This window comes from Meles meles, chromosome 9 (assembly GCF_922984935.1).
Source record: "Meles meles chromosome 9, mMelMel3.1 paternal haplotype, whole genome shotgun sequence".
NCBI lineage: Eukaryota > Metazoa > Chordata > Mammalia > Carnivora > Mustelidae > Meles > Meles meles.
In genome coordinates, this window is record NC_060074.1 from 51,204,834 (window position 1) to 51,228,140 (window position 23,307).

Sequence of the window (23,307 nt, forward strand, 5' to 3'; positions counted from 1 at the left end):
TGCCTGCTGTAGATTCAGAGGCATCTATTTGGGCTCTTCTGCAATGAGGCTCTGTCTCCACCTACCCATGCTCAACTGAAAATCCAGTTCTTTGGCTAATTCTAGGGGGAAAATAAACATTTTTTTAAAGAGCTTAAATCCCAAAGACTTTCTGGAGTAACAGTTCCGATGATGTCCCTTAGTCCTTTCGTACGTGACTGCATATATATAAAGCTGACCTGAGTTTCTAGCCTATCTCAGTAGTTAAAGTAACCTGGGAGAGCTGACTCCGGTCCAGGTGGGGCTACAGAAGCCACAGGAGGAGTGGCTTCCTTGCTGGGTTTTGGGCAGTGTGAGGTGCATTCCAGAGAACTTGTTTATTGGAGTAACTGGACTTCAATTTGAAGGCTCTGTTGGGGACACTGAGGCAGGTTTTTAATAGAATGAGGTGACCATATGAGAATTAAAAGCTGGAAATGTTAGGTTGCTCTGACAACTGCAGATGAAAACCCAGAAGCTGGGTAGCGATTGGGGTTCTTTCAGTGGACGCTACACCTGAATTTTCAGTGCTCCCTAAATGCAGACCCTGGGCTGCGTTCTTTTGGCTTTGGGGTCCTGGCTGCTTTCCATAAGCTTAGAGTAAAGGCTGCATTTCAGGAACTTTAGAATCTCGGATGAACTTTCAGATCACTGTGTCTGGAGAAGTTATTAGAAGGGGTGCATTTCTTTCAAGCCATTCTTTTTCTCTTTTTCTTTTTTTAAGGATTTTATCTGACAGAGAGGGAGTGAGAGAGCACAAGCAGGGGGAGTGGCTGGCAGAGGGAGAAGCAGGCTCTCTGCTGAGCAAGGAGCCCAAGGTGGGACTTGATTTGAGGACCCTGGGATCATGACCCACCCAAGGCAGACACTTGATGGACTGAGCCACCCAGGCTCCCCTCTTTTTGTTTTTCTACTGGAAAAGTTAACATATGTCCAAATATATATATATATATATATATATATATATATATATATATATATATATATATCTATATCTTTATTGGAGCATATGAAATAAAGCGAAAGACCTTTTGCGTTTCCCACCTGTTCACTAATCAGTGATGAAACTGGGGTTTAAGAGCATTGACGACAAGCCAGCACCAAGTCCCCCTGGACTGGTTCGTGAGACACGAGCACCGATTTCCAACCAATCACAAGTCCTTGGATTAGTTCCTGTTACACTAGGGACCGGGAATCAGTTTGTGGAAGTGAAACTTGCAATTAGGTAAGTAGCTCTTTCCAAAAGGCTTCATCCTGTGACTTCACAGGGGATTTTCTTGGAGGAGAAGGACTTACCAGTTCCTAAATGTGTGTCTGCTCGGTGATTAAGTAGAAGTGGTTAGTCAAGAATTCTGGACATTTTAGATGATTAATGGCGATGGGTGTAGATTCCATGAATGCGTAATCCAGTCCCGAAATGTTAGTGTTGCCACACCTGAGCTTGGTTAGAAAAGTGGCCGGTGGCTTTGCCTGCATAATGGTGTGATCTGTGATTTTTTGCGGGGTGATTTGGCATGGCTTGACCTTGCCCTCTAATGGCTGGTGGTTGTGTTGCATTATAGCTTTAATGAGAGATGGGGGTCTCCCCCTTCCTTCACTTGCATGGAATGATATGGGAGAAGGAGGAGGTTAAAAACACAAAAACAAAGGTGAGAGTGAAGAGGTGGCAGGAAATTATACCCACTTAGAGTCAGCTTCCTGTGTTAAGCAGTTCAGGGAGGTTGAATTTCAGCCCTCAAGGCCTGGCAGGCAGCCTGATCAGGAAAGGGGAAGGCCCCTGCTGCCACTCACCTGGAGCTGAGTCAGGCCAGTGGCGTGGAGATACTCCGTGCCTGGGAGAGTCGCTTTCTTGTCTTTTTCAACACAACTGACTTGTGTTGTTTGAATGTATTTAATCATTAAGAATACAATTATTTCTTAAACCCTTTCCTTATATTTCCCAATACTATTTCTTTCAGAAGACAAGAAAGTTACTTATTGGATAACCTGTTGTAGTTAAGCCCATTTGTGGCTGGAAAAAAATATCCTAAAAAATTAAAGAGCAACATATTGCTGAGGGTTTTTTCCTTCCTTTTTTTTTTTTTTTTTTTTTTTTAAACGTTCTTGTTGTAAGCAAGCTAGACCTCTGCCCTTCCAGGTAGCCAAATATTAGTAGATATTGTGGACCTTCAGATTCTAGCTGGTAAGGGCTTGTCCTCCGAGTAAAGGGTAACAAAGGAGTTGTAGCTTTGGGCAAACCCAGGTGACAGCTGATTGTTGTGTTGGTGGCTGAGTGGTAGTGACTTGAGGATCGTAGAGAAGGCGGGGAGGAAGTAAGGGAAGGATAATGATGTAGCAGGAGCCTTCTGCTTGCTACTGCCTCTGTCCTTGCTTCCAGACTCCAGACTTCATCGGCCCTCAGTCCCCATCCTCAAGTTCCAGGCTTTGATTCTACATTTAGCCACACAAACTTTATTGTGGCTTTAGCAGCTGTTGGGTTAGCAGACGAGCCATTCCTCTACCCCCTTCCCCTTATTCAGTCCTCTGCCTAGCTGATATTTTTACTATATTTAATATTGTTTGACCTTAAAATTCTTTCAATTTTTACCATAATTCCCTAACTGGTATGTTGAAATGCTATCTAATTTTAAAGCATCACTAGGTTTTATGATCTGTATAATTCTTTTAAAGTTCTCTTCCAAACACTAGTTGTCTTTTATCATTTTAATATGTGGCCTTCCTCCTCTATGTAATCTTTCTTTTGGCTGTGGATTAGTCAGATTTTTTGTTTGGTATTTTGTAGTTTTATCTTGTTAGAATATTCAGTATGTATCTTATAAAAAGAGTTTCTCTTATAGCCAATAAAGTCATCACAATTAAAATGAATAATAATTCCTTTATACCATGTATTGCCCTGTTCATATTTTCCATTTTTCTAGAATGTTCTTTCCACCTGGTTTGTTCACATGAGAATCTAGTCCAGTATCAATCACACATTGCATCTGGCTATTAGGTTCTTTAATTCTCCTTGAATCTACAACAGACTTGTATTCCTGATGCTTATATAGTGAGGAAACTAGGCAGGCTGTCTTGCAGAGTGTTCTGTTTTCTGCATTTACCTGATTGTTTCCTAGAGAGGTCTGAACTCTCCTGAATTTTTTGATAACTAGAAATTAGATGTAAAAGCACGATAGATTGATGTTGAATATCTTTTTCTAGAATATCACAGGAGACATGTGATGTCTGATGTCTCACTATTAGATAATATTTGTCAGTAGTGTAATTGTGTTTTCCCCTTAAACCAAAGGGATCCATGGCACGTTCCTTTGGCACTGTTTGTCTCGTTACTTTACCAGCCTTGTGCCTAGTGGATTGAAAACCAATTGATAACCTTCTACTGAATCAGTTTCTGGAGGAGTTGCACAGAGTTGATTTTATAATTGCATTTCCCTTCTACGTTTAGCCAGTAACTAGAACTTTCAGCTGGGTCTTGATTTACCCTAGAATATAATTATTCCTAGAATTGTTTCTCTCCCTTTGCCATTTTTGAGAGTACAGATTGAGGGTTTTTTTGTTGTTGTTGTTGTTGTTTAAGATTTTATTTATTTATTTGACAGAGAGAGATCACAAGTAGGCAGAGAGGCAGGCAGAGGGAGAAGGGGAAGCAGGCTCCCTGCTGAGCAGAGAGCCCAATGTGGGGCTTGATCCGAGGACTCTGGGATCATGGCCTGAGCTGAAGGCAGACACTTAACCCACTGAGCCACCCAGGCATCCCTGAAACTGTTTTTGGCATACAGCTTCAGCTTTGCTCTGAGGTGGTCTCCAGTCAGAGGAAGAAGGAACACGCACACGCACACACATAGACCTGGGAGGTTTCCTGAACCAGGCTGGGAAGTAGCCTGAGCCACATGCAGTCTTACTTTGCAGGCTGTGCCTTGCAAGGAGAACGTGAAATGTAACCTAGCTGAATATACGCAAAGAGAAAAAAAACATGCCTCGTAAAAGCTGGTCTCTGCCATGACGATCAATTTTGGTAGTCTGATAGTTTCGTAGTCCGATAGTCTCAGGGTGTAGTTAGTATTAAAACTTGCTTTTCTTTATGTATTCATTACTTTACTCATTGAAAAGCATTTAGTAGTATAGACAGGGGGAAGCAAAGAGAAAATTGAGAGAGTTTTTGAGGATCTGAGTTTTCCCCAGACAGGTATCTCATGTAATAACCTCGGGTCTGGAAAATCGTTTGAATCCAATTGTCCCTGGTACTGATTTATTTGTTCTGAGTTTCAGTAGTGTGCCTGGCAGGAACTGGCTATAGGGCATGTATTTTTGCCAGCTGTAAAACAAACAATATTTTGTCTTTGGGCTATCTTTGGCTCGAGATTTTAAAGGGACCGTCTTCCTTTTCTTAAAGTCTCCAAATCTGAGGAAAGGCACTGAGTCAGTTGCTGTTTAAAAGAAAACAAGTTTCTTTCCGTTTTCCTCCTGAAAGCAAAGTTCCCCTTCCATTAAGATTCACTCCAGCTCTCTGATTCCTTGATTCTGAAACACTGGAGAAGCAATCAGAGGGTCAGATGCCAGCTCTCTCCGTGTTGAGCTATCTCACATTTCATGTCTCTGGAGTTGTGGAAAACTGCATCCGAACCTAGGAGGGGGTGTACCTCTTTCCACTACCAGAGGTTCTCTTCGCCAGATGGTTTTTGTAGTGGGGAAAAAAAGGTGCTGGCCTATTCCGTGGGGATTGAGAGGGGGCCAGGAAATGGGGAGAAGGTGGACTAAAGAAGGGGTGAGTTACTCCTTTTTAAACTAATCCTTTTTGGCAGCTTCATACAAGTGCTCTCTCAGAAGTGCTGTTCGACATCCACAGCCAAAATAAGAAACTCAGTGTTCGGACTGATTTCAAGCTTCCAGGTTCTCTTCCACCAAAATGAACATCCTATGACCTGCCTTCTTGCCTGGTAATACAATGGAATTGTAGATTTGCCCCTGCTACCTCTGAGCCTCCCAGCCCCCCTTAAAATTACTTGGTTGCCTGAGCTGTCTTAGACAACTCCATTATGTTGTGTGAGGAAAATTGTATTGTACGAGCATCTTTTGTAGACTGGGGAATGCTATTTTAAGAAACTAAGGATCATAAAGCCAATTTAATGATGCATATGGATAGACTGAAGGTGACCTTTGAGGCTGTCTTTTAGAAAATAATTTAAGTGACTTACTAAAGTGTATTAGCCAAGAATTTCTACTTGGTAACACAAATACAACTGCATTGTTTTAACACCTGAACATTTGACTCATAATCTTTGCTGTGGAGCTTCTTGGAAGTTACCCAACAAGTGGTCGAGCTGACATTAAAAAAAAATTGTGAAAATTTCTGTGTTCCAAGAAGTACCTTAAGGGTTTGGAAAAGTTGTTTGTTTTTGAAAAAAGTGCCAGGGTGACCTGGATTACAGTATAATTGTGGCACTTTTTATCAGTCCATTCATTCATTAAATGAGTCAATGAGAACGTACTGGGAAGAGTGATGTGCTAGGTTCTAGGACTTTAGTGTTCCAGAAAACACAGGGCTGAGTCTTTTTTTTAAAACGAAGTTTAAAGAAAAAAAAACATGTCATCTTAAAAGTAAATTCTGGAAAGACTGCGTGTATAGAAAAGATCTTTCGGACCATATACTATCCCCAACTGATCTGTAGCATTCATGGCAGATCTTGAACTTTCACACAAGTGTTTTAAAAGAACTTATTTTTTTTTAAGTCATTGGGGGAATTAAGGTGTCTGTTGGGTCTTTATCTCTGTGATAATAGTAAAACAGCATTTGGATGATTTCACTGAAATAGCAGAAATATAAATTGGTTTGATTTCTCATTAGATCGTAGGTGCTGGGGGTTCAGGGAGTTAAGGAAAAAAATGAGTTAGAAATATGGTTCAGGTTTTGTAGGGAAAGGAGAGCTGTGTTTAGGGACAGAGACTGCATGTATTCTATATCCACGTGGTGGACTAGACCGTGGCTTGCAGCAGCATCTTTGGGTTCTAGAAATACCATCATTATGCAGATGCTGGTTATCCTGGAAGCTGGTACCAGTTCTCTTCACAAGAATTTTGACACAACTACTTGGCTATTGATGTATGTGCTCATCGTTTCAGATATAACTTCTCAAGTCCCACCTAAAACTCTGTGGAGTGAACACTTGTCATAGACGGGCTATTGTGTCTCTGTATCTCTGTCACATCCAGCAATGACCAGTTTCAAAGGACCTGTTTCTGCCTCCCACTCAGCCCAGTCTAGTCAGGTCTTGTCAGAGCTCGATCTAATGATAAGTTTTGACCATGTGATCATAGGTTGAAACTGTTATTGGCTTAATCTTGTGATCTGAGGATGCAAATAAAGACATGATGTTGATTATAGAAGGGTGTGTGTGTGTGTGTGTGTGTGTGTGTGTGTGTTAGTTACACTAAAACTGAAAATTATGGAAGATCTGAGGACAAACCATAAAATAGCCAATATAAGCTTGGTTTTAAGATTCAGTTTTCAGGTTGTTAGCACACATTGTTTTTGTTTTTATATCTTCAAAGGTAAATACTGTGTCTAGGAAACTGGGATATATGTTGGGTGTGGGGCGATAGGGAGGGCTGGATGAAGATGGTGGATTAATCAAATCTCATGAAATGACAGTGAAGATAGAGTAATGGTTTGAAGTATGGAGGTACATTTAGAGCTGTGTGAAAAAACTGACCCAAATTTCAGAATTTTTAATTCTTTATGAATAATTTATGACATAAATGTTTTGGAAATAATGAAACTAAAAGGTTTACAGGACCCCCTTGGAGTGCTTTATTTCTTTCAAAAATGTTGGCTGACGAAGTTGGCTATATATTTGGCTTGTGATTTCTTTCTAATTTGGGCAAGTGGAACAAACAAAATATCACAAACTTTTTAAGAAGAAAGCTCTGCTCAGCATCAAATAAGTAAAATGAATTTAAAGAAATTACTTTGAGATACTGTTTTTTGATCTTCTTGACTGAGGTATGATTTACATATAGTAAAGTTCACCAATTGTGTTTTCTAAAGTGGTTCTACCATTTTGCATTCCCTCCAGCAATGCAATAGAGTTCCAATTCTTCCAGATTCTTTACAAACACTTGGGTATTTTCAGTCTCATTAATTCCACTCATTTTTGTGGATATGTAGTGGTATCTCTCTTTGGTTTTAATTTGCATTTCCCTAACGACATTGAACATCTTTTTATATGCTTGTTTGTTATACGTTTGTTATTTGTGTATCTTTGTTGAAGGATCTGTTCAAATCTTTTGCCTATTTTTAAAAGTTGGATTGTTTTGTTATTGAATTGTATTGTTTTAAAAATGTGTATTGGATACAAATCTTTATCAGATGTGTATCTTGCAAATATTCTTGAATTTGTGTTTTGACAATTTTCATACTCATAAAGTATTTTTTAAAGATGAAAAAAGTTTTCTGATGAAGTTGGATTTAGATATCTTTTATTTTTTTAAGTGGTTCAAGTATTTTGTGGCTTGTCTAAGGAACCTTGTCCAAACTCAGGTCACGAAGGTTATCATTTCCACGTTTTCTTCTAGAAATTTTAAGTTTGATTGTATGTTATGTGTGTGATTTATTTTGAGTGAATTTTGGTACATGGGATAAGTTAAGGCTGCAGATTCACTGTCGCCCCCCCCCCCACACCATATGCATATCCATTAGTACCATTTGTTGTATAGACTGTTCTTTTTTCATGAATTACCTTGGTCTCTTCGAAAAACCAATTGGCATATGTGTATGGTTCTATTTTTGTACTCTCTGTTTTGTTCCAGTGTTCTTTATTTCTACCTGTTGTCGATATGGCGGTTTTGATTACTGTTGTGAATTCTCGAACTTTGTTTTTTGGAAAATTATTTTTGTTACTGTAATTCCTTTGCGTTTTTATATAAATTTTACAATCAACTTGTGAGTTCCTAAGAAAAACCCTCCAGGATTTTGACTGAAGTTGCGTTGACTTTGTAGATGAATGTCAAGAGAACAAACATTTTAATAGCATTGATTCTTCTGAATGATGAACAGAGCATTGCTATTTATTTAAGTCTTTAATATCTCACAGGAATATTTTGAAGTTTTCAGTGTACAGGTCTTGCATGTATTTTCTTAGATTTATCTCTACGTATATCATGATCTTCAATGCTATTTTAAGTGATATATTTAGAAAATAAGTTTACTGGTTTTTCCTGGAGAAATACTGTTTTTAAACAATCTCCTACTGCTTCACTGACACCCATATGGAAGAAGGTAGCTTATAGTATGTCGCTGCATTTTCAAAACCAAGCTCCATAATTGAACACTATCTTAAAGGCTTCTGACTATAAACAGTAGTCATGGGTAAATTTTGAAGTTTAGTATTCTGAGCTTAATTCTTAGGTTTAAGTCTCTGCCTAAGGTAAATGAAAGCAGGTGGCAAGAGCATGATTAAGACCTAATGACTTTACTCCTGATTTTCAGCCTTTATATACTATTCATAAGGATGCTTTCCTTGCATGTGTCAAACACACATTGACTTTAGTGGAAGGCAGTTTCCTTCTCCACCTCTTTCAGTGCCACCTATTTAGAGGGTTTCCTGCCATAAGTTCTACCCTTTGCAAATATTACAGTTCATTCACTGCCGCAAGCACCCCTTGAGATTCTCAGGACCCTGTAACTCTGTAACCATGTGGTTGCACGCTGTTGGAATTGGGACACATGAAATTTCAGAGAATCTAATTGGTATAACTATAGGCAGAAATCTGGAACATAAGTTTGCTATTCTTAGATAAAGAAGGTGTGGTATATAAATAAAATGAAATATTACTCAGTGGAGAAAAAGAATGAAATCTTGCCATTTGCAATGACATGGATGGAGCTAGAATGCATTATGCTAAACAAAATCAGAGAAAGACAGATACCATAGGATTTCACTCATATATAGAATTTAAGAAAGAAAACAGGCTCCTGGGTGGCTCAGTCTGTTAAGTGTCTGCCTTCGTTCGGCTCAGGTCTTGATCCCATAGGATCGAGCCTCGTGTCAGGCTGAGCAGGGAGCCTACTTCTCCCTCTTCCTCTCTCCATGCTTGTGGTTCTTTTCCTCTCTCTATCAGATAAATAAGTAAAATCTTTAAAAAAAAATAAAAAACAAGCAAAGGGGGAGAAAAAAAGAGGGAGGCAAACCAAGAAACAGACTCTTAACTATAAAGAACACTGATGGTTACCAGAGGCGGGGTGGGTAGGGGGATGGGTGAAATAGGTGATGGGGATTAAGGAGGAATCACTAAATTGTACACCTGAAACTAATATTACACCGTATGCTAACTGGAATTCAAATAAAAACTTTAAAAATATTTTTAAAAATAGTAATTAAAATGTTTGCCATTCTTTGAAATTTTAGAGTGATTGAAAAATACTAGTACTCTTATCTAAATCTTGAAATACCTAATGGTTTCTGCAAGACATCAAAGGCTGCTGCTGCTCCCCCCCCAATCAGGATCAGGACTTTGTTATTTATTTTTCTTTTCCTCCCCCATGTTTTATTTGTATGATACATGGTTAACTCTGGAGACTTTTAAAAGATTTTCAGTATGTTAATCTTGTTTGGGAAGGCATCCTTAAGTTAGGTTTCTGGAATATGTAGTATGTGGGGGGAAAAGGTTTTCGTATTCTCCTTTTTCAGACGAAGAAACAGTGAGGCTTGTTTGTACCCCTTGCATTTTTTAGAGGAATAGTCCTCCCCAGGGATTTTGTAAACTTTTCATGAAATTGTAGATTGTACCTATAGTTTTATAATGTAAGTCTGTATCTTTAAATATAACTGAAAATGTTTTGAAGTCTTTGCCTAACAGCAATATGCACATTGTCTTTGTAGACCAAGAGGGATTTAGTAATGCAAAGTAGGAATTGCACTCTAAAGCAGTGATTAATTAGTGTTAGTGTACAGAAGGACCTACTTGGGGAATTTAAGAAAATGTGGATTTTTGAGTGTTTGGCAAATTGAGTCAGAAAAGTGTTTGCAATTTAACAAGCATCTTCAATGGCTTTAGATGCTGGTTTTTTGTAGTATATATATATATATATATTTTTTTAAAGATTTTATTTATTTATTTGACAGACAGAGATCTCAAGTAGGCAGAGAGGCAGGCAGGGAGAGAGGAGGAAGCAGGCTCCCTGCTGAGCGGAGAGCCCGATGCGGGGCTCAGATCCCAGGGCCCTGGGATCATGACCCGAGCTGAAGGCAGAGGCTTTAACCCACTGAGCCACCCAGGCGCCCCTGTAGTATATATTTTAAGAAATGCCAGGCTAAAAGAAGGGAAAGCTTTGGCTCATGAGGGGAGAGAATGATGATTTGAAGATGATAGTAAAGGCTTTCCAGTATATATCCAGCCTTCCATCACTCTACCCAGTCTTTAGATCGTTAATAGCAACAACAACCCTACTTACTGAACATTGCTACATGTCAAGCACAGTCGTGGTTCAGTCTTTGCTTAGGACAACATGCGATAATAAACTTTATTAAAAGCATGAATTTCTTTCCTAACAAATTCAATTAAAACCATTTTTAAGTTGGAAAAAAATGATGAACTGTGATAGGATTGAATAAACCCAATTAATTATATATTTGGGAGAGACTTTTGGGATGTTTTGTTGAGGAAAGACCTGTTGAACTAGAAGAAACTTTTGCTAGTCTAAATAAAGGAAATTATTTGGACAAGTCTCATCAAAAGTTATTTTCAGTCTGAGAGCTGTAATGGAACACTTGGAAAGTTGTCCTCTCCGACCAGGAAAATGATTTCATATTCAGAGCTGAAGAATGCTTCAAAACTCTCCAAGAAACTATGACTGTGGAATGAATCTAACATGCTGATTTTTCAAGTCCAGTCTAGCACAGAAATGGCCAGCTTTTAAAGTTGGGGATGGAGAAGGGAGTGTTACACGGTATTCATCGTATGTTCCTCCACTGTTCAAAACTCCTTATTAACTTGCTGTTCTCTTTCTTATACCTATTAGCTTATTATTTATAGCCACCATTGTCTGTTCCAAGGTACCCATTAGATTCTTATGCCATTGTTTTTCTTAAAATGTATTACTGGAACCCAGCTAAACCCACTGAAGTTAGTAGCACATTCTTCATGCTTCTCCACCTTTGTTCCCATGTTTCCCAGCTGGAAAACTCCTCTGTCTCCTGCCCCTCACACCCACCCAGGATATCTGTACACTGCCTGCCCTTTAAAACTCAATTCAAAAACCACTTTCTCCAGGGAAGTTCCTTTGATCTTCTCTGTTGGAAAGAACCTTACCTTTCTTTGAACTTCCAGAGGATCACATGTGGCTCTTATAGTACTCAGCATTGTATTACAGCGATGTCTTTTGGGTCTCACAGATCAGATTTAATGCTTTAGAATGAATTTGTTTCATTTTGTGCCTTTTTAATGCAGTGTCTTGCCTGATATGTTCTGGATGAATGAAATAATAAAATGTTCAAAAAGATTTTTTTAACCTTAGTATTTTTCAGGCTAGTGCCTGGAAATAGAGACCCACTTGTGACAGCAAGATTTAAGGTGTTCAAAGGCAGGGGCTTGTTTAGGAAGATGTTTGTTTTTCATCCAATAATAACCACAGGGACCCTCTTGGTCACGCGCAGCTGGTATTCGCTGGCTCTGGTAGTGGTTAGACAAAATTGGACTCTCATCTGAACTTGCTTTCTTGGCCGTCTATTATTTTAAGTAGCTAGAGTCTTAATAATTCTTCCTCATTTGCTCTACATTGTCCTCTTCCTTCATACCCATACTTTCTGTAGGTGGGAGAGTCTGACAGCCTTTCTGAAGTTCCAGCATTTGTTTTTGCCTTTTTAGGGGGAAACATGAAATATGCATTTCCTTGTGACTCTGGTACTCTCAATTTCTTGGGGAGTCTAGATCTATTTGTGTAGATGTTGTTCTCATTTGTATAAATTGTTGGCCCTTTGAGAGCTGAGACGTTATGGTTACCTTAGTCTCTCTTGCTTAGGAGCCTTGGTGCTCTCCCCCACCCCTCCGTCCTCCCTGCCCCTTCCCCCACATACCGATATGCACTATTTCTTGGCTGAACTATGTAACTCATTTCTGTCTATATATAATATTCATGTGGTATTTTATTTTTGTATGCTATTCTCCCTATGCACTTGTGTTAGCATTATCCCTTTTAGAGGGTAAACCCCTTGAGGACTTGGGTTATTCCTGTCAGCGGAGCTCTGAAGAGCATTTAGCACCAAGCTAATGCTGCAAATTAGTACGCGCTAAAGGCAACGATACTGGTTGTAATTATGGCTCACTTAGAGACCACAGTTTGCTGACTCAGCCTTGGGAAATGAAGCCCAGCTATTTGCAGCTTCTAGGAAGAAAAATCAAGTGTAGCAAGCTTATATGCACAAGAGCAAAGTCCTTAGAATTTTCACTATCTAAAAATGATTGCAGGGGCAGAATAATAAAACATTAGTAATGGCATAATGATGGGTACATCTAATTCATCCCTAAGGGTGTTTCAGCAATTTTGGTAGCTCTGCTGATACACTACTGAACTAGCGCCAATGACCCTGTGACAGTTCCCAGCAGGGGGAGAAACCCAGCAGTCAGCGCGTCCCTCCATGAGCCATTCATTTCCCAGAGATTTCTGGGATGTTCAGGTGTCTTACTATAATTTCAGAATTTTAAGAATTTCACCTCAGAATATTAAGGTATAAGATAAATGCTTGAAATTCTGTTTGATTTTGGAGCTGCTTCTCCAAATACAGTTTATGGAGCGGAAATGCTTGTAACGTGCTTTTGTCCTGAGTCCAGCTGACACCAAATTAACCTCAAATAATTTCTCATGTAATTATACACATGGATTGAGAGCATTCAAAGGATCAGAAATGCTTTTGCTGGATGAGTGGAGTGCCCAATTCCCAACCTTTATGCGGAAAGGCTTTCAGTGGCAAACTTTATTAGATTTAGGTGGGGGAAGGAGGGCATGGAAGAAGGCTCCAAAGAAACAGTTGAATTGCTTAGAACCTAAGACTGCCGCCTGTCTGCAGAGAAAGTCCATGTTGCAGCACAGCTGATGAGTTCATGAGCTCATGAGTTAACTTAGGAGTTAACCTAGTATATTGCTGTCCCAGCTGCTTCTTTGAGTTCCTTTAAAAATGGCTTGGTTTTCCAACTTGGGCTGCAGTAGACTTGAACCCTTGTCATTAGTGGAATCCAGTAAATGTTTTGTCTTTTCCTTACCTGCAGGACAGACCTCTGTGTGGTAGCCAGCAAAGAGAGGGGCAAGCTGCACTAGCCTAAGCCTTAATAGACTGAGGTAGTGAGAAGTGTGGCATTGTGAATGTCACTAGGCAGTTGCAGAGCCAGGAGAGAGACCAGCCAGGCTTATCAGCAAATGTCCTTTAGCTATGACATGAGTTTGGCTAATTTATGTTGGGCACATATGTATGCCCTGGACAGCACTGACAATCTGCTTGCTTTTAAACTTGAAAAACTTACCCGTAATTTATGAGCACTGTGACTTGTCTATGGCATCTAGAAGAAGTTTAATTCCTTGAATGTTATTAAGGACTGCGTGCCAAGTGTTCCTCTCTGTGTACCGGAACTCAAAGAAAAATAGAACATGTTTCTACCCTTTTAAGAGCTTTTATTCTATCAGAAGGAAGATGAACACACTTATTATGGTGTCGTAGAAAGAACAAGGTTCAGAGTCGGAAAGCTTGAGTCTGAATCTTTGATCTGATGTGTATGTATCTGATTTAAGGCAAGTCATTTCATCTCTGAACTGGATTTCTCCCATCTGTAAAATGGAAGTGGTATCTACTTGCCCGAGAGAGACTTGAGTGAGCTGAGAGGTCTAGAGAGTACAGTAAACTATAAAGTACCACTCAAAGACAAGTGAATAACGCTTGAAAAACAAAAAGTGCTGTCCAGGTGGAAAGGTGATTGTGTTCTTGGGCTGGTCTTAATGAAGTCATTATTTAACAGTGAGAAGAAACTTTCAGATCATTACTAGAGAAATTAACTGCTAAGTGTCTAATTCATTAAAATGAAATACTGGCAATTGACATAGCAGCTTAATGAAGATTCTCTGATTATTGATTGGGAGGGTGACTTGGTCACTCCATTGATCCCTTATATTTACCTCGTGTGTCCCTCCATAAGTTGTGCTCTCTAAGTGGAGGACCTTCCTGATAAAGGAGTACCTTTCTTCCATGAGGTGCTTATGGTGGCTGCACTCCCTTTGCTGAAGCCTCAAAACAAGCTCTCAGGGTCCATGTGGAGGCGAGGTCCATATGTAGGGTAGTCAAGCTTCCAAGACTACAGACACATCCAGATGAGGTGCTGCATGTGGCAGTTGCCTTTCCTTGAGAGAAAAGAGTCTGTGATCCTAGATTTGTTCCATCCCATACCTAACCCAGTGTAGTTTGTGGCCTAGTATCCTGGATGTGAAGAAATAACTTGGGGTTCTTTGCTTTGTATGTTTATGGAGAAGGATTAAAAACCCCAGAGCGATTGTCATTTCCATCCAGAAACATGCCGTGAGGAAAGTTTGATCACAAAGAGATAGATGGCAGGGGTGCCTGGGTGGCTCAGTCAGTTAAGCATCTGCCTTCAGTTCAGATCATGATCCCAGGGTTCTGGGATTGAGTCCCGCATCAGGCTTCCCACTTGGTGGGGGTCTGCTTCTCCCTCTGCACCTCCTCCCCAACTCATGCTTGCTTGCTTGCGCTTGCTCTCTCTCTCTCGCAAAAATAAATCTTTAAAAAAATTAAAGAGAGATAAATGCCAAGAGGGTAGGGTGATGGGATGCTGAATGATGAGACGTTTAGAAGAAACTTGTATGTCAAAAGTTCTTCCAAATGATATAAATTCACATTGATAAGTCACCATGTTTTTTAGAGCATATTTTTTATCCCTAAGAATAATTCTTCTATATAATGGGACTCAAGTTGAGGACTTCATTTAATTAAGCTGCTCACATCAGTGATGTTGAGCAAGCACGTAACTGGTTATGAAAACAGCCCGTGGGATCTAGCAGATCGGGAAGTGAGGATAATGGAAAACGGTCATCCAAGGCATTTACGAGTTTCAGTGCGAAGTCTAAAATTCTAATAGAGAAGAAGAAATTGTTAATTTAAATAAATATGCCAGTAATCCTTCCAAAGTCCTTTAGAGTAAATGTGTTCTGGCAAGGTGCTGACATTCTCCAGTGTACTCTCCCAAATGTTTCTGTTGTCCAAATGGCCGTATTGAAGACACAGAAAGAAAAGTTTTGGTGAGCCAGATGCTGAATTTATAAACAGTAGCTCCTTTTGAGGTTAGACGAACAGCCCCAAGTTTTAGGGAAATGACTGGATCTTTTGTATTCTTTCTCCAAGTTTCACTTAAATCCCTGGATGTAAGCTGAGCTTTCTGAGCAGTAGACATAATGTAGACTTACTGTGTTGTGAAGCATCAGGCTTCTTCATGTTCTGTTTTTGGAAACACGTTAGTGTATTATTCAGACAAGTGAAAAATGTGACTAAAACAACAGCAAATTTTTGTAAGCACATTTGAAAAAGTATGTATGAATTGTAGATTTCATCCATAATTTCAGGGGAATAATTAAAAGGAAGTACATTAAGGACCAAAGAATGTTTATATTTGAGAAAGCCCCCTGGGTCACGACAATCTTGAGTAGGAAATGGAGAAAGATGCATTTGTTGATGGTCAAAAATGGGATTCACTAATTGTGTGAATGCCAACATGTTATATATGCTAGTCAACCAGATTTCATTATTTTACTTTATTTTTTTTGAGGTGGGGGCACGTGGTGGGAGGGGACAGTGGGAGAAGGAGACAGTATCTTCAGCTCCAGAGTGGAGCCTATTATGGGGCTCTATCTCACAACACTGAGATTGTGACCTGAGCCAAAACAAGTTAGACGCTCAACCAACAGAGCCACTCAGGTGCCCCAGATTTCGTTATTATAATAAATACAGCTCTTCTGTTGTGAAGACATTACCTTAACAACAATCGTTAGGCATCTTTGAGCAACCATCCACAGATTCAAATTTGGGTCCTCAAATAACTACTGTGTTAGCCAGAGTTAAAATTCAGTGAGTTTCAGGGCGCCTGGGTGGCTCAGTTGGTTAAATGACTGCCTTCGGCTCAAGTCATGATCCCAGAGTGCTGGAATCAAGTCCCACATCGGGCTCCATACTCAGCAGGGAGTCTGCTTCTCCCTCTGATCTTCTTCCCTCTCATGCTCTCTCTCTGTCTCTCTGTCAAATAAATAAATAAAATCTTAAAAAAAAATTCATTGAGTTTCATGTGTGAGGGACCTTTACGAGGTAGAAGTTTGCTGTGGTGGAAGGGAGCACAGTTTGGGTTGTCCCTGGTCGTAGGAATTTTAAATATAGTTAATAGGATTATGCTTTCAAAAAGTATAAGTTTTCTTGATATTCTAATATCTCTGGCATTCCTTATTGTCATACACAAGGTTGGAAATAATAACTGGCTTCTAGATAGCTTATCAGTTCATTTTTTTGGAGTTTTTTGTGGTTATTTTAGCCTTCAGCTGGGATATTGCTAAAGCACTTTGGCAGTTGGATCCTATCTGGTTCCTTAGTGAAGTCATGGTGATTCAAAATAAAAGTGGGGGGAGGCTTTATACATAGACCATTTGATAGCATTAGGAATGTCAAACATTTATGAATTGTTATTTAGAAATTGCTCACAAAACTTGGGGGAATAATTAGAAATAATATGCTGGGGCATGTGGGTGGCTTAGTCAGTTAAGGGTCTGCCTGAGGTCACAATCCCAGGGTCCTGGGATCAGCCCTGCCTTGGTCTCCCTGCTCAGCAGGAAACCTGCTGCTGCTTCTCTCTTCCCTGCTTATGTTCTCGTTTCTCTCTTAACTCAAATAAATATTGAAATCTTTAAAAATTAGAAATAATATGTTAATCTTTTTGTTAATGGCTCTGTTGAGATTCAGTTTATATACTGTGAACTTCCTCATCATTTTTAAATAAAGGGAAAATATGGACAAGTGTCTTACTGTAAGTCCCTTAATTATTAAAGCATTTTAAACAGCAAAACATGTTTTCTCTAATAAATGATCTTTTTTATAATAATGAGATGATTTTTCAGCCTTTCTAAAGCTGTAAGCAAGCAAGACTTGAGTGGACCAGGAAGGATGTTGTGGTTCCCTGTGTTGGAGAAATACAAGTTTGTAGAGGATAAACACATACTTGAACATGTTGGCTAGTTGTCAGCGTTGCAAAATACTCCAAAACTCCCTTGTGGCATAAGCAATACTCAGGTTAGAAAGAATTACTAGAAAAGCGTCTTTTCAGGTTGTGGGTAGAAGAGACCCTAAGAATGGTTTTAATTTCATGATGAATCTTAGTTTTTCCTTTTAGAGCTGATTCATTTAAACTTGTATGTGTGTGAAAGATAGCACAGGTCTGGAAAAAGGTGTGAAACCTAAGAAGAGCATCCTAAGTAGGGTAAAGCCAGTGCCTGTGTGACTACTACATGATGAAGAAATAGAACCTTGGAGCCCCTTGGGATCACTGGGCTTTTCCTTCCCCCTTCTCAGTCCCCTGTGATTTTAATGCTAATCCTCTCTTTCCCCACTCCCTAGACATATATGTGTGTATCAGCAAATAAAACAGCTTATGTTTGTGTCCCAAGCATTAAAGTTTAATTTTGCCCATCCTGTGAATCCATAGAAATGAAATCACATTTGTTTTGGCTCAACATCAGGTTTATCAGATCTGTCCATATGGGAGCATGTAGTACAGTTTGTTGGTTTTCGTCGGAATATGTACCATTGTATGAACATAATACGAGCACTTAGCCATTTTATAGTTTGTGGGCATGTACCCAGTTTTTTGCTACTGCTTCTTAGGCTGCTTTGGACATTGTGGTCTATAAAAGCTGACACACGTGGGCATGAGTTTCTCCCAAGTGCGGTGTCTCCGTGCACAGCCTTAGCATAAAACTTGTTAGTGATGCAGACTGTCTGGTCCCACCCCAGATCTCCATTCCCATACCACCTTGGGATATATATTCTGGCTTCATAAGCTTAATTCAATGACTGTACCTTTGTTAAAAACATCTCTGGGTCTTCTGCTTTGGGACTGCCGCATTTACGCGTTCATGATCACATCCGTGCATTGGTACTTCTGCAGAGAGGCATACGCTCATTCATCTCTTAGCAGGAGACTCATTACTCGTTTTTGAAACAAACGGCCTTTAGCCAGTTTGAGTGAAGGTTTTGGTATTTTTGAAGATTTCTATTCCAAAGGAAAGGATTTGCCCATGAAGATGGCCCGTAGACTATACAATGGACTGAAGACCTGCTGAAAGGGGCCGCAGATGCGGGCTGGGTAGAGCCCTGTCCCTGGAGTGAGGGCCGCCGAGCCCCGTGGACACCGTGGGATAGACCCCAGAGCCCAGAGCAGGGCAGACAAACCCATTTGTACCGCTGACTAACTGCATCATCTTAGGGAAGTGGTGAATTTCTTGGAGCTTTGCTTTTCTCCTCTGCAAAATGAGGATTGTATCATTCACTATAAAAATTCAAAACGCTGCCCAAGCCATGCAGATACATAAAGATGATCTGCAGGGCCACACTCTTGTGGTGGGTGGGTGTCAGCCGTGGGTCAGCCATAATGACCTATTGGAGTGTGGCCGACGCTCATGCCTCCGTGACTTCATGCTTTTTACTTTTGTGCTTCCTGCAGGAACGATTCCAGGTGAAGAATCCTCCCCACACATACATTCAAAAGCTCAAGGGCTATCTGGACCCAGCTGTAACCAGGAAGGTAAGAGAGATTGTTTTCACTCCTGTTGTCACTTCCTCGTGAGTGTGCCCTGGAGGGAACCTTCCTTCCTCTGCACTGTCGCCTCTGTGGGAACCTCCAGGAAACCAGTCTTGGGAGACAGACACCATGAGAAATAAAGAAGAGGGCGCCTGGGTGGCTCAGTGGTTTAAGCTGCTGCCTTCGGCTCAGGTCATGATCTCAGGGTCCTGGGATCGAGTCCCGCATTGGGCTCTCTGCTCGGTGGGGAGCCTGCTTCCCTCTCACTCTCTCTGCCTGCCTCTCTGCCTACTTGTGATCTCTCTCTGTCAAATAAATAAATAAAATCTTTAAAAAAAAAAAAAGAAAGAAGAAAGCCATCCTTCTCGTGCAAGGATGTGTTTGAGAGTGCTTTCCCGAGGCGGGAGTCACGTACCTCTGATGGGTAGTGAGTCACTGCCATTTCCAATTACACAGGGCAGTGAGTCCAGCCCAGAGGTGTTCAGGCCCCTGGAAAAAGCAGCCTTAGTGAAGGGAATACTTGTCTTTCATGCCTTGGTGCATTTCCAGAGGCCTTGAAAAATCACTCGGGCTTTGTCATCCCAGCTGTGCGCTCACATCCTGTGTTGATGCTATTAGCCGCTTCCCCCGGCCTCACCCTGCCCCCGGCCCCGAGAAGGTAAGGAAAGAATAGCTGATTCCCTTCTCAACTGACTTTCTCCTTTTACAAACAGGCTGTGCTTTGTGCAGCCACACAATTGGTTTAAACCGATGCCTTGTGGTAAAGCATGTAGCCTGGCACAGCCCCGGGGGCTGGGCTCAGTCCTGGGCTGTCTCCGCACCGAGCTGTCCTTGCTCAGGATGGGTACGGGCACTCTTCACCAGAGAGCACTTGTTTTGGGGTTGACCTCCCACGACTCCAGCTTTCCAGGCTGCAGCAGAAATAAAGAGAGCTGAATTCCCTCTGTTGTTTTGGGGTGTGACTCATGAGAGAAGAAAGGCGCACTTTTCCTAGTTTCCCGCTGTCTCCAGAGCTCTCGTGATTTTTTTATAAAAATCTTTTTCTTTAGCTTCTGCTTTTACTCCAAATATCCCTCTGCGTCCCCCACCCCTGACTCACTGCCCACCCCTCCATCCAAAAAAATAATCAAGTAAATGAGAACAACTATTCCTTCCTTTTGGACGTTTCTGTGCCTGACACGAGACCGGCAGAAGAAATACCGTCTGGATGATGATGACATCGGGCTGTAAACTTTGGCGTCGGACTGTGATGCCGCCGCCTCTTCTGAGAATGTACCTGTCAAAGTACCATGATCTCCACCACCCCCCCGCCCCCAAATATGGCCCACACATGTTTCTTTGCTTTAAAGAGCTTCTGTCTGGCCCCCTAAATGAGACCACTGCCTAATTCTTACTCACCATTTTCTCACCTCCTTCCCCACGGCTAGAGCCGCCTTCAATGTCATCAGCTGACAGAGGGTCAAATGAAGGCACCCTCCCCCAAAACACAACCCAGAAAAAAAACAGGAGGCTTTGGGGGCCGTTCTGCTTTAAAGGAGCAGCAAGATTCTACTTCAGAGATATTCCCAGAAATCCCTGCAGCGTGCACACCCTCGGGCTGGATGGCTCGGACCCCGGCCTTCGGTACAGTCCTGGGCAGCTGAGTAAGGCAGGAACACTGGTGTCTGTGTCCAGACTGAGTGCGCCTCTCATACACAGTGCATTCCACCCCTGTAGAATAGTTCTCTCCCTATTCGACAGACTCTTGGGATAAAGGGGAGAATAAGAAAACTCCCCGAGAAGGCTTCTCAGAGTCCGTCTCTAAGTGCTGTAAGGAGGAGATGCTTGGAGAGAACGGGACGCTTTCTCCTGGCACAGTTCCGGTTCCCTTCGGGAACAGTGATTCCTTAGTGAGGCAAAGGATGTAAGGCAAATAAGCTGCTTAGTTTTGCTCCATTGCAAATAGCTTAATAAAGGACAAAGACAAGGATATCTGTTTGGGCTGACCTTCACTTGTGAAATCTTGGCCCCAGACCGCGTTTGTTCATCTCAGTGGCCTGGTTCAGTCTGTGCCTTGCTTTTCAAGATCAGTTGTTCAATTGAGAAGGGGGAAAAAAAAATGGATGTTGGATTAACCACCTCTGCTTGAGCAAGATTTCTGTTGGGAGCAGGCAGGAGGAAATGATCTGCTCGGCTCAAGCCTAGAGAAAGGAAATCTTGCTTGGAATAAGGCAGGCTTGCAGTTAGAATGAGTTTAAGATTCTCAGCTATAGTGTGGCAGTGAAGAGGGAAGATTGCCAATCCAGACTTTCGGCTGGAGCCTGTCCGGGCTGAGTCGTCTTCCTCTCACTGTGTCTGGAGTCCTCGATACCTCACTCATTTATCATTTGTTCACACTGGATAGAGGATATTTGATTTGCTGTCTTCTAAAAAAAAATTCTCAAGTATATTCTGTTTAGATTTTCTTCTGAATAGCTTTAAATCCGGAAACCTGGGCAGGGAAGGAAGATCCTAAATAAGCCATCTTTGTGAGCAGGACTCTTCCACGGCAGTCGCCTCGTTGAGTACCGGGTGGCCCTGGTCTGTGATCTGGGACGGTGTGCTCAGGCCTAGTGTGGAAGAAGGCTGCATATGGACTGTGAAGAAAGGAGGGGGTGTGTTCTGCAGGCCGTGCGGTTGTGAAATGAAACCTATTGTGGGGATCTTGGGGCCTCCTCTGGGGGGCTCATCCCAGGTCTGCCTTTTATGGGACAGGGCCAGAGAACCGGTGCACACGGCTCATTGGTGGTACCTGCTCCTTGTCGCAGCTCCCCACGGGCATGTGATTTGTCTTTGCAGAGTTTCGAAGCATGCTGAGTACGTTGTCGAAGTGCAGAACGTTGGCAGTCATTGTTAATGTGTTAGCGAGGTGGATGCCAAGGCTTCTCCATGGCCCCAAGTCCCACTGGTGGTGGCCCAGTTCCCAAGAGAATATAACACGGGGGCAGAGTCTCTTTGGTTTTATCTGTTATCATGCAGTTGCAAAAGTGTAGTGACTCCCAAGAAGTATTATCCGCTCCTGTTGTCATTCCCGGTATCTCCTCGTGTTTCCATGGAGGTCCTCTGTTTTGATACACTCCTCTTAGTCCTTCAGCAGATTCTTTTCGGGTACCCTGTTGTGGCCTTAGTGCTATGCTGGGTGACTTTGTGGCTCGTGGTGACCTTCCCCCTGAGGAGCCGGGAAGGCCATTGGGAACCAGTCAGAACTGGGTAGGAGGCAGAGCTGGGAATGCTGAGCTGCTTTCTCAAGGTCACAAGGGCAGGCTGTCTGACATTGTGACTCTAATGTGGGAATGGCCTTTCCAGAGCACCCAGCACCTTGGAAGTGGTTTCCTCAGCTCTGTGGCTAGAGACTCTGCCTCATCACAGTCCTTGTTGCTCTCCAGGGGACGTTTGGGTGTCCCTCCAAAGGATACACGAAAGAAGAGGGGTGTGGCCCTTATTTTCATTACATTGGGGATGCTTTAATTTCATATATCTGACTATACCTGGATTCTAACAACCGAGAAGGTCTTTGAAGTTCCTTAAGAATGGCAGCCAGGTGGAAACTGTGAGACTGTTGGCTTCCTTGGGGCCTTAGTAAGGAACATTTGGGGGGAGAGGAGAGGAGGGTGACAGGACCCCCCCATGCTGAGCGGGGTTCCAGTCCTCATCTGGATACCAGGGGCTGCCTGGCTCTCCTCACCCCACATCCTGCTTTTCCAGCCTTCCTCCATTCCTCCTTGTCCTTGGATGCCTTCATCTTTGGACCTGGATGACTCTCTAGCCACTGTAATTGTGGCAGCAGAGAAGGGTCCCTAACATCCTCAGCTAGAATCCCCACAGCCTTTTCTTGGAAGACCATATAATAGGCAGGTGGTTTGAATTTTTAGCACAGAAAGCCCAGAACTCTTCCTAGAAGGTGCGGCCCATCAAATGTCCTACTTTCAGAGTGGCCCAGAAGTTCAGTTACTATAAATACGTGTTTCTGGAAGAAATTGTGTTCCATGTGCATCCTGACCCAGTGATACATGGGGATCGTTGAGAGGATAGAGAAGCATACATTTACTGCCAGAGCGGGGTTTGTTGAAGAAAGAATGGCCTGAGGGAGTTCTGGAAGGATTTGTGGGATTTTGATGGGTCAAGGAATGAGGAAGGGCATTCCCAAAGTAGGAGGGACCTTCCAAATGAGGGCACCTGGGCAAAGGTAACTCTGAATGCTTATTCTTGGGAAATGTTAGGTTTTGCAGAAAATAATTAACATAGCAGTCCTGAGATGGCTACCTTAGAAAGGCCAGATTCCCAGAGTGGCTGGCTCTTGGTTGCCAGCTGGGGACTTGCATTTCAGGAGGCTTCATAACTTTCCCTGATAAGAACGATTCACTGTGCCAACAATATGATGCATGCTAAAGGCCTTTTTTGCTTGAGGGAGGCTGGACTTTTGGTATGTGCTGGGCAGAGGATGCT

General features: G+C 41.9%; 1 protein-coding gene across 11 annotated transcripts in view; it reads left to right on the plus strand.

Moving 5' to 3' along the window:
* Positions 1 to 23,307, plus strand: part of FMNL2 (formin like 2) — a 316,452-nt gene that overhangs the window by 189,747 nt on the left and 103,398 nt on the right. For all 11 annotated transcript variants that reach the window (XM_046019160.1, XM_046019156.1, XM_046019157.1 and 8 more), the window contains exon 3: positions 18,766 to 18,846. In XM_046019160.1, the coding sequence (XP_045875116.1) occupies positions 18,766 to 18,846 (81 nt within the window). The remainder of the gene's footprint in view (positions 1 to 18,765; positions 18,847 to 23,307) is intronic.